General features: G+C 39.2%; 2 protein-coding genes across 2 annotated transcripts in view; one reads left to right on the top strand and one right to left on the bottom strand.

The window, feature by feature from the left end:
- The window catches only part of atg5 (ATG5 autophagy related 5 homolog (S. cerevisiae)), a 50,690-nt gene extending 40,338 nt beyond the window's left edge, over window positions 1–10,352 (bottom strand). Inside the window, exons 1-6 of the mRNA XM_015949917.3 lie at window positions 10,152–10,352; window positions 9,821–10,008; window positions 9,486–9,610; window positions 5,644–5,722; window positions 4,490–4,652; window positions 1,054–1,148 (exon numbers count right to left, since the gene is read on the bottom strand). Of these exons, the coding sequence (XP_015805403.1) occupies window positions 1,054–1,148; window positions 4,490–4,652; window positions 5,644–5,722; window positions 9,486–9,610; window positions 9,821–9,928 (570 nt within the window). The 5' untranslated portion in view covers window positions 9,929–10,008; window positions 10,152–10,352. The remainder of the gene's footprint in view (window positions 1–1,053; window positions 1,149–4,489; window positions 4,653–5,643; window positions 5,723–9,485; window positions 9,611–9,820; window positions 10,009–10,151) is intronic.
- A 130-nt stretch (window positions 10,353–10,482) lies between these two features.
- dctn3 (dynactin 3 (p22)) lies at window positions 10,483–13,193 on the top strand. Its single transcript, XM_015949918.3, has 7 exons — window positions 10,483–10,791; window positions 11,519–11,603; window positions 11,846–11,932; window positions 12,058–12,141; window positions 12,309–12,367; window positions 12,450–12,509; window positions 12,624–13,193. The coding sequence occupies exons 1-7, from the start codon at window positions 10,687–10,689 to the stop codon at window positions 12,708–12,710; spliced, it is 567 nt and encodes a 188-aa protein (XP_015805404.1). The 5' UTR covers window positions 10,483–10,686; the 3' UTR covers window positions 12,711–13,193.
- Window positions 13,194–13,473: the final 280 nt, after the last annotated feature.

The following is a 13,473-nucleotide window of genomic DNA, read 5'->3' on the forward strand; positions in this document are numbered from 1 at the left end:
TCAGGGTTTTTTTTCCACGCTTTCCAAGCCATTCCTGATTGGCTCAAGGGTTGACTCAAGGAGCCTGTCCTGCCGTCTGGCTTGTGGCAGGCTAATGTTTTCCATCCAAGAATCAGACTCTTATTCATCCCACCGTCTTTATTTTCTTCCAAGGGAACTTTTTACCTGAGTCAGGATAAATCTACAGGGGCTTGATGGAAACACCCGGCCTTTAGCTGCCCGTCTGCCTGCGCCTCCTTATCCTCGACTCAACCCTGAGGCTTGCCCACTGGTTCAAACAGGAGAGATGGATTTGCACACCACCGTGGCTGTCGTAGGTATCGAATGAACACGAACAAACGCATTCCTTCCCAAAACACCCAGGGAAACGGGAATCCCACGCCAACGTGACGAGAGAAGATTTAGGTATTTCAATAGTGATTAAATATCAAAGGTCACAAGGACAAGTGAGTGCATGTTAAAGCACAATAAAAGTGGTTATTAAGCTAGAATGGTAAATGTCATCCCAAGCATGAAAAAAACTATGAATAGCCATGAATGACGGGAAAGAAAACACCTACATACACTCAGGAGTTGTTTACTCATGTAGTTTAAAAGACGGTAAGATGACGCCTTAAAACACTGCAGGTTGTTTTTTTGGGAGAATAGAACGAAGACAGAACAGGACTGTACTTGTCTACTAGACGGATTTGTGGAGCGAAGGTAGAAGTTCCTTAAGTAGACGGAGTAAATGCTGATGCAGCGTGGGGCATAAAAGAAGCCAAATACATTCTAAAGCATCTTAAAATATAAATAACTGTTTATTTTTTGTTTTTCTTAATAAACAGATTAGAAATAGGTTGTATTTTACTTATCAAATTCATCTCTTGTGCTAAAACAGCTGTTATGTCACAAAATGTTTGAACTTTGTGATGAAAAACAGTCAGTGAAAGGTTGGAGGTGTTTCCTTGGAGAGGTTAAAGAGTCTTTTACAGCGTTTTGACTCCATCTACAGGTGGGAGTTTAGTTAAGTTGAGTTTCTGTGGACGGTGTCAACAGCTCTGCTTGTGTCACCTGGTATATCCTGAAGGGGATGTATCTGAAGCCTCCCTCCTCTGTGGAATATTCCATCAGCTTCCTGTTCATCGCCCAGAACTGGTCAAACTTATCTAGGAAAGCACAAACACACAGATCAGCAACTAAAACTACCCCGATGACGAAACATGTATAAGTTTCAGAATCATGTTCCAGGACACTCAGGAAAACCTTTGTGATTCTGAGACAATAATCTGTCTTCTGCTGGATTTGAATTAGCCTCGCTCTAAATCGAGGAAGGTTAAAGCAATAAAGGCTCATTTATTCTTCCGCGTAACCATCATCATCCTTTTATTTTCACTTCAAAATCACAAAAATCATCACGATGTTTATTGTGTGAATATAAACTAAAACATTTTTAAATGTTATAACAATTTTCATTTTATTTGCTTAGTTTTTAATCCCAACCTGAAACTAAAAGGCATGTCTGCTTAATGGTTAGGCAGTTAATACTTTATTTAATAGTTTATTAATGCTTAATAATGCACTAAGTAACATTATTAAAGGGACCCTACTTGTAAAATGTTACCCTTATTTAATTTGAGAAACACATCATTTTTATTCTTGTCTATCAATTTTAGTAAATTTTAATCATATTATTTTAGTTGTTTATTTTTAATTTTGTATCTATTTTACTGTCTTAACATATGAATCACTTTTGGCAGCATTTTCTGTTGTAAATGTTTTTAGAAATAAATTTGATCTTGACCTTTTAACATTGAACTGCTAAATATTCGAAGTCAATGTTTGTTCCTTTACTTCCATACCTCCTACAAATACAAGAAAACTAGGGAAAATAAAAGAACTATACCCCTAATAATAATAATAACAATAATAATAATAATAATAACAATAACAATAATAATAATAAGCAATGAAATAGGTAGATTGATTAATTAGTTAATTAGTCAACCAATGGTTTGATGAATTATTTACTTAGTTATTTAATAAATAAATACAATTTTGGTTTCTGGGGGATATATAATAAATGGTAAATGGCCTGTATTTGTATAGCACCTTTCTAGGGTTCTTCACCCATTCACACACTGGTGGGGATGTGCTACGATGTACAGTAGCCACAGCCCTGGGGCGCACAGACAGAGGCAAGGCCTCTAAACACTAGCATCCCTCCGACCACCACCAGCAGGCAAATAGGACAAAGGCAAAGAGGACACAACAGCATTCTCTGGTCAGAGACGGCATTGAACCTGCAACCTTCCGATTCCTGGACAACCTCCTGAGCTACTGCTGTCCCAGTACAATACAGTAATACAGGTCCGGTCATCCTGCTAGGTGTTGGTAGTGAGGTGAATAATCCAGCAGTGTAATGTTTCATGAATAATCGTGGCAGAGAACACAAAAGTGGAGTAAATAGTCTCGTAAAATTTTAGAAATTTTGGATTTAGATCAATCTGAGAAAGGAAAGTGAATCCAAATATTTAATGATAAAAATGGAGGAGTTGCAGGATTTTAAACCGTTAAATAAAAAAACCTGCTGGTTTCAGACCATCCACATAAAACTTCTCTCTTCTAGATGATGAAAGTTAAACCTTTTCTGTTTCTATTCTCTTTTGGAAATGAAAGTTTGAGCAAAGGTAAAGTTTCATCTCTCACTTTCATGTGCGACTCTTCCTTTAGGGATTTTTTTCTTCACTTTTTATCACTTTTCTAATAAGTTTAGCAACAGAACTGTAAATAAGACACCTTCAACTTTTCAAAGCAATAAAGAAAACTAGATTCATTATTCCTTTCCTTTGTGTTTGATCTTTTAGTAACGAGATGTGTCCGATGATCTCTTTACCACTTTTATTTTCAGGGGGGAAATGAAAGAGATGAAGTTCTACCAGTGAGAGGGCCTTCGGGTTTTTAAACTGGCTCATCTGAAACGTTCTCACCCTCACACATGAAGCAGCTTTCAGTTAAGCACCAGGAACGTTAATCATTTCTGCTACTTAATTACATAACAAGTTACACCAGTTTATAGGTAAATCTGACTTCAATGAAGTTTGTTGAGGAATAGATTAAGAACAGGGGCAGCTCTACAAAGAGACAAATGGGGGCAACCCCACCCCAACCTTGAATATGGAATCCTTTAATAAAAAGCTATAATAAAAAAAGAATACCTCTACATGGAATAATGAATTGGGACAACGCACGAATCATAAATAAAGAACAACAAAAATACAGAAGACGGATTAAGGAAGAGATGGAGATAAGGAGACGCAGACACAACACCATGAACAGAGACAACAGTGTTTACACGTTGGATCACATGGGACTGCGTCATCAGCGTGAAGGATGCGGGCAGCAGAGGGCGACATCGTACTTTGCTGCCCGCACGTAAACGGAAGTGACGTCATGAACAGCTGGTGGCTCTGATGAAGGCGGAAGTTGGACCCAAATAACCTGACATCCCGACGGCTGGAAACATTGGTCTATAGTTGCAGCTACAACCTCCACACACTAGATGTCACTTTGGTGCTCTGTGTTCCATATTCCACCTTTAAAAGCCTAAGAAATAAAATTGGTCTTCAAAGAGATTTAAAAACAAAGAGGGTGGAGGCCTGTTTGATCTGAAGGGGCAATGCATGCTAAAGTCTGTCTCCTGCCACTTTACAAGCTCTCCCTCTCCTGGATTTGCAGCGCAATATTGGTACCTCCAGCAACGTCTGACCAGCTGACCTAAGTGAATGGGACTGTATGTAGGGTTTTAAGAGGTCTGATAGATTAGGAGTTGCAGAGCCAATGAGCGATTTTAAACCATTAAGAAAAATTTAAAATGAAACATAAAATGCAAGTAGTGGAGGGGCGCCGAGATTGATGCGATGTGCTCAGACCTCCCCATCAGAAACTACGCAGCAGCGTTCTGCACCAGCTAGAGGCAACAAACCGTGGCCCGGACGACCCCAAACATTAAGCCATTACGTATGAAAGGGCTCAAGGGCAAATCGCTCTTGGATATCTCATCAGGAACATAACACCTAAACAACATCTTATCACCAATAACCCCTAGGAAACTGAGCACCATCCAGCTCCTACATGCATGTAGTGAACTATCCGACTACCCCCACCATCAACCACACATACACCACAGTTAACATCCGATTAGAAACTGACCTGTCAGCACAGATGTGGTGGAAGGTGTGGGAGATGAGGACTGATCGATGTTTTCTTAAAGGATGCCAAACAGGTTTGAACGTATGCATGTCTGAACATAATTAAATGATTGTTTGTAAAAACGCCACACAAGACAAAAAAAGTGTTCCAGGAGCTAAATCTGCACAATACACGTATGTGTAGGTGGATGAGTCGCTGGAATACAGCACATGTGGATGTTTGTGTTAATCTGTGGGTGTGTAACAGCTGTCTGTGGTCTGTTTTCATTAAAATGTGAGTGTCTGCACGTGCATCTCACCGTTCTGCAGGCCCATCCACAGCTGTTTGTGGTCTTTCTTCTGCATGTCGTTAATGACTTGGCTCTTGTGCTTCAGGGCGTCGGCCTCCTTGATGCTGGACATGAAGTGAGCTTCTACTACGGAGTTCGACGGACAGTGAAGGAGGTCCTGGTCTGGAAAACTCTGCCACATAGATGACAAAGCTACTATTGGAAGTGTTGGAATTCTAGATGGTCAGAATGTTATAAGCCATATAAACTGCGAGGGGATCTGGTGGGGTTCTGGAAGTTTTCACCTGTTGTTTATGGGCTTTTTCCAGATTGTCAATGGAACTGAGCTGATAGGATTTAGAAGTTGAGAATAAACAAAAAAGCTAAAAACTGCCTTGTTTTTCACCATGAAAACACCACGCTACATTAGCTAGTCTAGCATGCTAAAGTTTTACGGTTACGTCGGTGCGTTAGGTTAAGAACTATGGCACAAATTAAGTGCCAACAACAGGTCCAGAAGGTAAAATGAAACCCTGGGGAACAAGAGATGGGCGTTCCTGTACTCTGGAGAAAGGGAGTTGGACCTTTGAAGTGAGCATTTTCAACAAGTAATGGTGCGTTCGATTTATCCTTGGAACTCGGGAATCCTGACTTTCGAGTAGGAAAAATTTAACAAAACGCCACAAAAAGTCAGACCTAGTCGGAAACTCGGAAGAATTTCAGAACTCCGACCTTGACATCCAAAATGGCAGCTCTCGGTATCAACAACAGTAACTTTTGGGTGAAACATGTTTATTTTACTAAACAAACTTATAAGTGTGTTTAAAACCAATGTTGCATGTAGTGCAACTGTAAGTTGAACGTACTAAAAGTTTTATGTGCATGTTGAACATACAGCTTAAAACTATGTTATTAAGAGCAATCAACAAACAATGGCTACTTGGGGAGTGGGCGTCGCCATATTGGAATCCTGACTTCCCCGACTACTGAAACCAGAACTCAGGTAACTTGGGTGTGACACGATTCCCAGTTCCAAGTTCCAACATCCAAGGTAAATCGAACATACCATAACTTGCTTTAATGGCAAGAAAACCATCTCCTACTACATCTTTAACAAAGCATTTTCCTCCACTCATGGGCTTAATGACTTAATAATTTGTGAACAGATTCTGATTGGTTCTCACCTTAAAGTGCACAGTGATGCTCCAGGGTAAAACAGTGTTGGAGGCATGGAGATCAAACAGGACTCCAACTGGATAATGCCTTAAAGAAAAAAAAAGAATAAGAAAAAAGAAATTAAAAATTTAAGGAAGACATTTTTTTTTACTCTTGATCAGTTTTTGCGTGACCTTCATCATCGCCCTCTCCTTATTCAGGTCTTTCTCCAAATTCAGCCTTTCCTGGGATCCACTGATTACCTCTTTCTTATTCATTTTCTCTTTGCTGTTCCTTAAATTTTTTATCACAATTTTTTACTTTTCTCATTTTTATGATGTTTTAAATCATTTTTATTTGTTATTTATTTTTGCATTTTTGTTCTTGTGAAGGGCCTTGTGGTTTTAATCTTGTATTATAGAAGATTGTTTCTTCTTCTTCTTAGTCTGAGAAAATAATTACAAGAGTTCATCATATTGCTTGTTTTATCATTATCAAGAAGATAAACAAAAAGCACATTTAAAAAGGACATGGCAGCCGACTGAAGTGCTGTACAGATAAAAAGTAAAACACAACATAAAAACAAAAACACAATAATAAAAGTACACCACAAAACAGTAAAATCACAGTCAATAAAAGAATACAATTAATAAAAGTCAAGAGTTTAAAAATGCCTGGTCATAAAAGTGGTCCTTAATTATTATTATTAATAATAATAATGCAGAGTGGTGGGCTGCGCAGTGGTGCAGTGGTTAGAGCTGTTGCATTGCAGCGAGAAGGTTCTGGGTTCGCTTCCCGGCCTGGGATCTGTCTACATGGAGTTTGCATGTTCTCCCTGTGCATGCATGGGTTCTCTCCAGGTACTCCGGCTTCCTCCCACAGTCCAAAAACATGACTGTGAGGTTAATTGGTCTGTCTAAATTGTGCTTAGGTGTGAGTGTGTGTGTGTATGATTGTTTGTCCTGTGTGTCTCTGTGTTGCCCTGCGATGGGCTAGCTCTCTGTCCAGGGTGTACCCCGCCTGATTGCCCATTGACCGCTGGAGATAGGCACCAGTCCCCCCGCGACCCTACATGGATAAGCGGATTCAGACGATGGATGGATGGATGGATGGATGGATGGATGGATGGATGGATAATGTAGAGTGGTAAAAGTTGTTCTTTTAAGCTTAATATATTACCTTTACTTACGACCAATAAGCTGTGATACTCTATATAAATATAGAATATCAACCTGCTTGGTCTTTGGATGTTTAATCAGAAGATTCTAAGACTCTTTGCTTTTTCAGGGATCAACACACACTTTGTCTCAATTCAGAGTCAGGTTTATAAAAGATAAGAAATTTATTTTCTAAACAAATTAAAAACAAGACAAGTTAACCAAGGCTACTGTGATGGATGAATTTAAGAGGCTGGGATGTGATGTATGGTGACTATGTGTGAATGTGAGGTTATCAGAACCTTGTATCTAGAAGAACTGAGTTCTGGGTGTAAAGAATTTGGTTTGCATTAAACTATGAAGTTGGTTCTTATCAAAACGGCATCAGACGCAATCTGGCTGTGTTCTACGTACCCCTGAGGAGACACCCTTTCGGATCCGAGATGTCGGGGGTGTCGGGTGACCCCAAGGTACCGAAGTTGTAGAAAAGACCGCAGTACGACCAGTTCGGTCCACAGTCATCTCCCGGATCACAACAGATAGATGACATCGTTTGTGTCTAGAACCGCTGTTTCTGAATGGCTGAAGGAACCGTTTTGCCGTGTCAGCTGTAGGCAGCTTTTAGCTTGTCGAAAGCTTTGGGTTAAAGAGGGTTCGCTACGGATGGCCTGTCCGTAGCTTTCTCTAGAACTGACTCACCGTCTAGTGAGCTCTGTTTTAACATTCTCATATTATGAATTCTTGGCCAACTGTGACGTGCCATGTTAAGGGGTGTTCACAAGCGAACCTCAGAACGTCACGCCTCTTTCAGATACAGGATGTTCTGATTTGTGGCTAAGAACATATCTATGTGTCAGGATATTAGCTTAACCTTGTCATCGTCACGTGTCTGAGTGTGTGAGCTGTCAGAAAATAGTGATTCACTAGTTAAACCAACATTACTGATCATAATATCAAAATGTTTTATTTCAAACTTCAGTAGTTCAAGCACAGATTAATCAACCCTATTAATTTAAGCACAGATTAATCAAAACATTATTGATCATTTCATAAAACATTTGTTCATTCCATTTCACGATTGATTAACTCATGTGAGCTGAAAATAGTAACTTTATTCAGAGGCATGAGGAATCCTGCGGTGTTATCAGAAGAAGGCTTTGTTTGGGAACACAGGCTGACATCGTGTCCCTCCTGAAATGTCGACAAGGTTTGCAGAACCTTCACTACGTTTACATGCAGCCAATATCCGGGTTATGATCGGGTTAAGGTCGGTATTCGGGTTTCTGAGTTGATCAGAATAACCCGTTTACAAGCATAAATAGAAAGAGTTACCCCTAACTTGCATAACCCAATTTAAATGCGGACGTTGGGGTAGCGTCAGGACGTATGGACTACGTCCAGATGCAATATGCATCATTTCCGGTTCTACTTGTTCCGGTATCCGTGAAAACAACAACATGTTTCCCAGTTCGGAAGAGATAGTGACCGCGTTTGTTTGCGCTTTAGTTTCCTCGTCACTCCAAAAGTGTGGTGCTGTGCCGCGACTCGCCATGTTGCTCCCAACTTGTTGTTTACTTCCGGTGTTCTGGCGCATACAAGACGTCTCGCTACTCAAAAGACCAAGATTCCTTGCGAACAGAGCACGCGCAGAACACACGCTTTGATGGGGATATCCCGATATGCGTTTACACGACCAACCATTCGGGTTAGAAAAGGGTTACCCCAAGTGTAGTAACCGGGTTTTTAAAACCCCGGTTATGAGCATATCCGGGTTTTTGGCGGTGTTTACATGGACCTGCGGAACCGGGTTATTGTGAATCTGGGTTTTAAAAGGGTTACTGGCTGCATGTAAACGCACTGCTTGTTGGAATGTAGAATGTGAAATCCACCTTAAGAGAATGGAATTCATGTCTTCCGGTGACCGGTGGCATGTAGGTCAGTTTTTAGGTGAAAACTGACCATTGCTGGACGTTACAATAATAATAATAATAATGTTATTATTATTAATAATAATAGATTATAAAAATTGAAAGTCAAACTTGGAAAGTTAAAAAAAATTTGTACTTTCTAACATTACAAAAATTACTCCGTTAAAGAGCTACAGATTTTCTCAATTACTTTTAAAACAATTGATTTTTATTAAATTAATGCATCAAATGTTTTACAACAGAGACACCTTGTGGCTGAAATGTGTGTCTGCATCTCATCTAAACAAGCAAAGCTGCATTAACAGATGATAGCAGAACAGATAAGAAGCAAAGACAAAAGGTGAACACAGCTCAGACATATCTGGTATGTGCGAAGGTACGAGGCTTAAAGGGGTGACTGTGGATGTTTCTAACTAGTTCTGGAGAACATGACTCAGCAAAGCTAGTGTGAATCTGTTTTCTGCCATTACTCTGATTATTAGGCACCTTGTCGTTTAGGAGGGCTAGGCGTTTATTCTAATGCTGACACTGATGCGGTGATTTGGTTGTAAGCATGTGATGTGTGTAGTAGTATCTGTAGTCTTTTAACAACAATAAACTAATTATCTGAATATAGGTAAGAATTTTATGAGAAAGACTGGCAGGGTTGTAAAATTATTTTAGTAAAGAAACTTAATGTTTTAGCAAATGGAAATGAGAATGAATGATCACATACATAAACAAAATACATTTATAATACAAGAAGCTTCACTGTTGTTGCAGATTAGATGACTGAAGGTTTCTTACCATTTGAGTGGTGTTCCTTCGTACTCGAACCACATCTCCACGTCCTCGGCCTTCATCACTTTGAGGAAGTGTTTTTTCACCTTGTCTGTGACCAGAGGCAGGTAGCTCACCCTGGGGAGCAGCAGCTGCAAAAGTAAACCGGTTATAGAAAGAAACACTCCCAGCTCAACACACAGGCACATACAGCTTGAGTCTGCATATTTGCTGGTGGCTATTTCATGAAACCAGAAAATCTGTTGAATCATTTATTTTATAATAGATGACAATACTGATGTTTTAGCTTTGCTTTAGTTCGTTGGTCTGTTTCTCCACCAGAGAGCAGCTGATCCACTTACATAGTAAGGTTCTGCCTCTCTCTCAGTAGCCTCATCCGGGTTCAGGGTGAAGCAAGTGGGTATCCGACCAAACCAAACGTCTCTCAGTACATCCTTGTCATCTGCCATGCTGCAGCTGCTGTTTCCAATGGGACATAAAGAAGAAAATCTCCAAACGCCGAAGCCTGACTCCCACAGCAAGTTACTTCCTGCTCAAAAACAGAGCAGACAAAAGTAATAAAACGTTTAGTAGCATATGTGAGAGTTGCTACAAAAGTATCCCCACCCCGAGTTACCAGATAATACATAACTTTAGTACAGTTATTATCAAGTAATATAGGCAACAACTTACCTGCTGGGCTTCCAAACTAGCTCCACGCTACACAATCGTCACCCAAGATTGACGTTAGCTTGAGAGCTAGCTGGGCTAACTTAGCAACTGGAGGTTTAAGGAAGACCGGGTAGGATGAACCGATGCGTGCTTGTTTCCTATATATTGCTTCATATGAGTGGATATTTTTTGAGAAAGACAGACTTTACTGTCAAGTAGGTTATCTCACTTTTTTAAATGTTTTCTAGCCAGCCTGAATAGCTGTAGGGCCACATTTGCTGGTGTGTTGTGAAGATGTCTCAGCTGTCACCGGAAAACGGCTACAATTACCCGCAAAACAGCGACCCCTGCTGACAACTTACTTTACACCAAGTATAGCAAAAAACTCTCTTTATCTTTAATATACATATCACAGGAAGTTGGCAATTACGGTGGAAAAATAATTTAAAACATCAAAATTGATCGTTACTTGTAAAATGGGAAGAAAAATTTGGAATAAGCAGTGATGCGTCATCATTTTGCGACGGGACGTGTAAGCTGCTAGGTAGCTACAGAAATGATGGACCAAAAATTGAACATGGAGGGCCTTGAAATGCGTCTTCAGGCACTGGAGAACCGAATGTACGGCGACAGGAAAAATAAAAGCGGAAAACCTATCAAGGTCTGTCATTAATACTCATTTCCTAACATAAAAGGAATATTTAAATGGAAAAGTTAGCTAGGTGTTATCTTAGCATAACAAACGTCGGTTGTTACCAGCTGCTAGTGAACGCCCTTTCTGTTTAATTGAATTTTGTGTGACTTTTATGAAACATTAGGAAGTAACTAGTTTTCTAATGTGTAAAGGAATAAATTAATTATGTCTCTGTAGTAAACATAATATGGCGACATAATTTTTGCCAGAAGGGTGTCACGTTAGAGCATCATATGATGTCTAACAAATACACCTTTTTTATTATTATACATTCAGGCCAAAATAAAAGCCACAAAATCCCAATCTCTGTGTTTTGTAATGATTAGATTTACTGATAGGTGTGGTGCTAAATTAGGAAAAATTTTCATGCAGCTATGAGATTTTCCCATGACAGCTATGGCTGCAATCTAGTTTAATACAGCTGGTATTTAAGTCTAATCCATGATTAATCCATAACTCAATACTCGCTGACATGTTATGTATTTAAACCTAATCTCATTATTAGATTTTACAAGGACAATCAAGAATCTATCTATCAATGTAACGTGTCATTCCACAGTAGATGAATTTAAGTGTTTTCATCCGTTGTTAAGTCAGTAAACTGGACACAGCACAATAAGGCTTCACATGCTAAAACACTCATATTTAATTTGTCTGTTTTAATCTAAGCTAATCGATATGTTTTGCCTTCTAGTGTGCAGAATCTTTGGCTAGGATTCAAGCAGGTCTGACCAACACAGCCAACAAGCGAGAACGAGTCAAGATCCTGCACAAGAAAAGTGAGGCACACTTTATTACCCATCTCTAGTGTGAATCAGGCTTATTGACGCTTACTATACTGTTCAGGCTACTTCTCAATTACAATATTACTCATTTATCTCAGTGTTGATTGCCTTTAGTCGTTCAATTTTATCTTTAAAGTAATAAGCTATTACTTACTATAAAACAACACTAATTCATGGATAAGGAGCAAGTGGTGACAAGATACCAGTGCTTACAGAAATTTTACTGATGTGCTCAGTTGAGGACCTGATGAAGTATCTGGACCCGCAGTTTACCGACCACATGACTTTACCTGATGCCATGAAGCTGGAGTTCATTCTTGCTGGTATGAACCAGAGGGAAAGCCTTGTTTTTATGTAAAACCACTTGTGCAGCAGTATTATATTTGCCATAAATAATTTCTGCTATATATTCTGTAAAGTTTATGGTGTTAATTCTGTGTGATTGCAGAGGAAGAGTTCTTGCTTTCTCAAGCTGCTCTGTTGGAGCAGGTCAACACGCTGCAGCCACTGTTGGACAGCACCTATATCAGAGGTTTGATACTTCTTTTAAATTAGATACAGCTTTTACCTGACCTGTTTGAAAATCTGTATTTTATCGGGATTAATTCTATTAACCTAAATCTGTTGTCTTAAACCGGTAATGAAATGTTCTTAGCTGCTGTATTATTTCTTTCATTTGTCCGTTTTTAATGTGCACAGATGTACCTGAACATGCAACAAAGCTGCAGCGACTGTCTCAGATTCACGTAAAACAACAGGTAGCCGTTTTTCTTCATCTGCTTTTCTTCTGCACCAAATCTTTCTGTTGTTATTGGTTTTATTCGTGAGATTGTCTTGCAGGACCAAACTGAGACTCAGTCGCTGGAGGTGAAGAAGCTGTTTGAGGAGTACAACAAAACGGTACCGTGTACAAGATTAATTTTTTACATTTTAGTAAAATACAGCAGGCATTATTAGCTTTGTGTAAATCATACGGGGATGAAAACACACTGATTTGTGGCGTCTGATTGGCAGATGTTCCTGCTGTCCAAGCAGTTCACCCAGTGGGATGAGACCTTGAGGAAAATGGAGGAGGCCAAGGGAATCCGACCTGTGGAGTAGTTCCTCAGAACTGTCACTTACAGTCGGGGTGATGATAAAGAAACCTGCACTATGATGGAAGCCCTTGATCCCACGTGTTACATTATGTAGCTTATTTTACCACAGTAAGTCAGAAAAAAGACATAAAGCATCAACTGCATTTGAAATATTCAATTTTTGAATTATTTTGTAAAAGTTTAAATAGATAAAAAGTTGCATTTTCCCGTTTACTAAGAATTATAACAGATGAACATAAAAATCAACTTTCTTCTGTTGTTGTTAAATATTTATGGCTGTGGTGTTGCCCTATCATTAACTCCTGTGAACCTTGTATTGCAGAAGTTTTTGAAAAAATACAATAACTTAGAATAAATGAATCCTTGTTAATTGTTTTTTTTCTCCATATGATTTGCCTCTTAATTTTGAGAAACTGTTCGTAACTATTGCCAGGCAATGAAGTATTTTAAGCCTCTGTATCAACATTAAATGTAATTGTAAATCGGAGAGCTTTTGTCTCCTTTTATTGTCCATGGATGGGACAGGTATTTAATGCTCTGTATTTTCCTTGAGGTGTCTCCTGACATGCTAGAGCTCAAAACGTTTATTTAACCAGGCAAGTCGATTGAGAAGCAGCAGCAAGAGCAGAAAATGTAAAAACAAACTTGTCACAACAGGATAAAAACATTCAAAAACAAAACATGCATTATAAAGCATTTAGTGTTCATAATTCGGTATACAGCATGAAAGCAGTTAATAAAACAGCTTAAATGTTTACATATATATA

Source organism: Nothobranchius furzeri, chromosome 5, assembly GCF_043380555.1.
Source record: "Nothobranchius furzeri strain GRZ-AD chromosome 5, NfurGRZ-RIMD1, whole genome shotgun sequence".
Taxonomy (NCBI): Eukaryota; Metazoa; Chordata; class Actinopteri; order Cyprinodontiformes; family Nothobranchiidae; genus Nothobranchius; species Nothobranchius furzeri.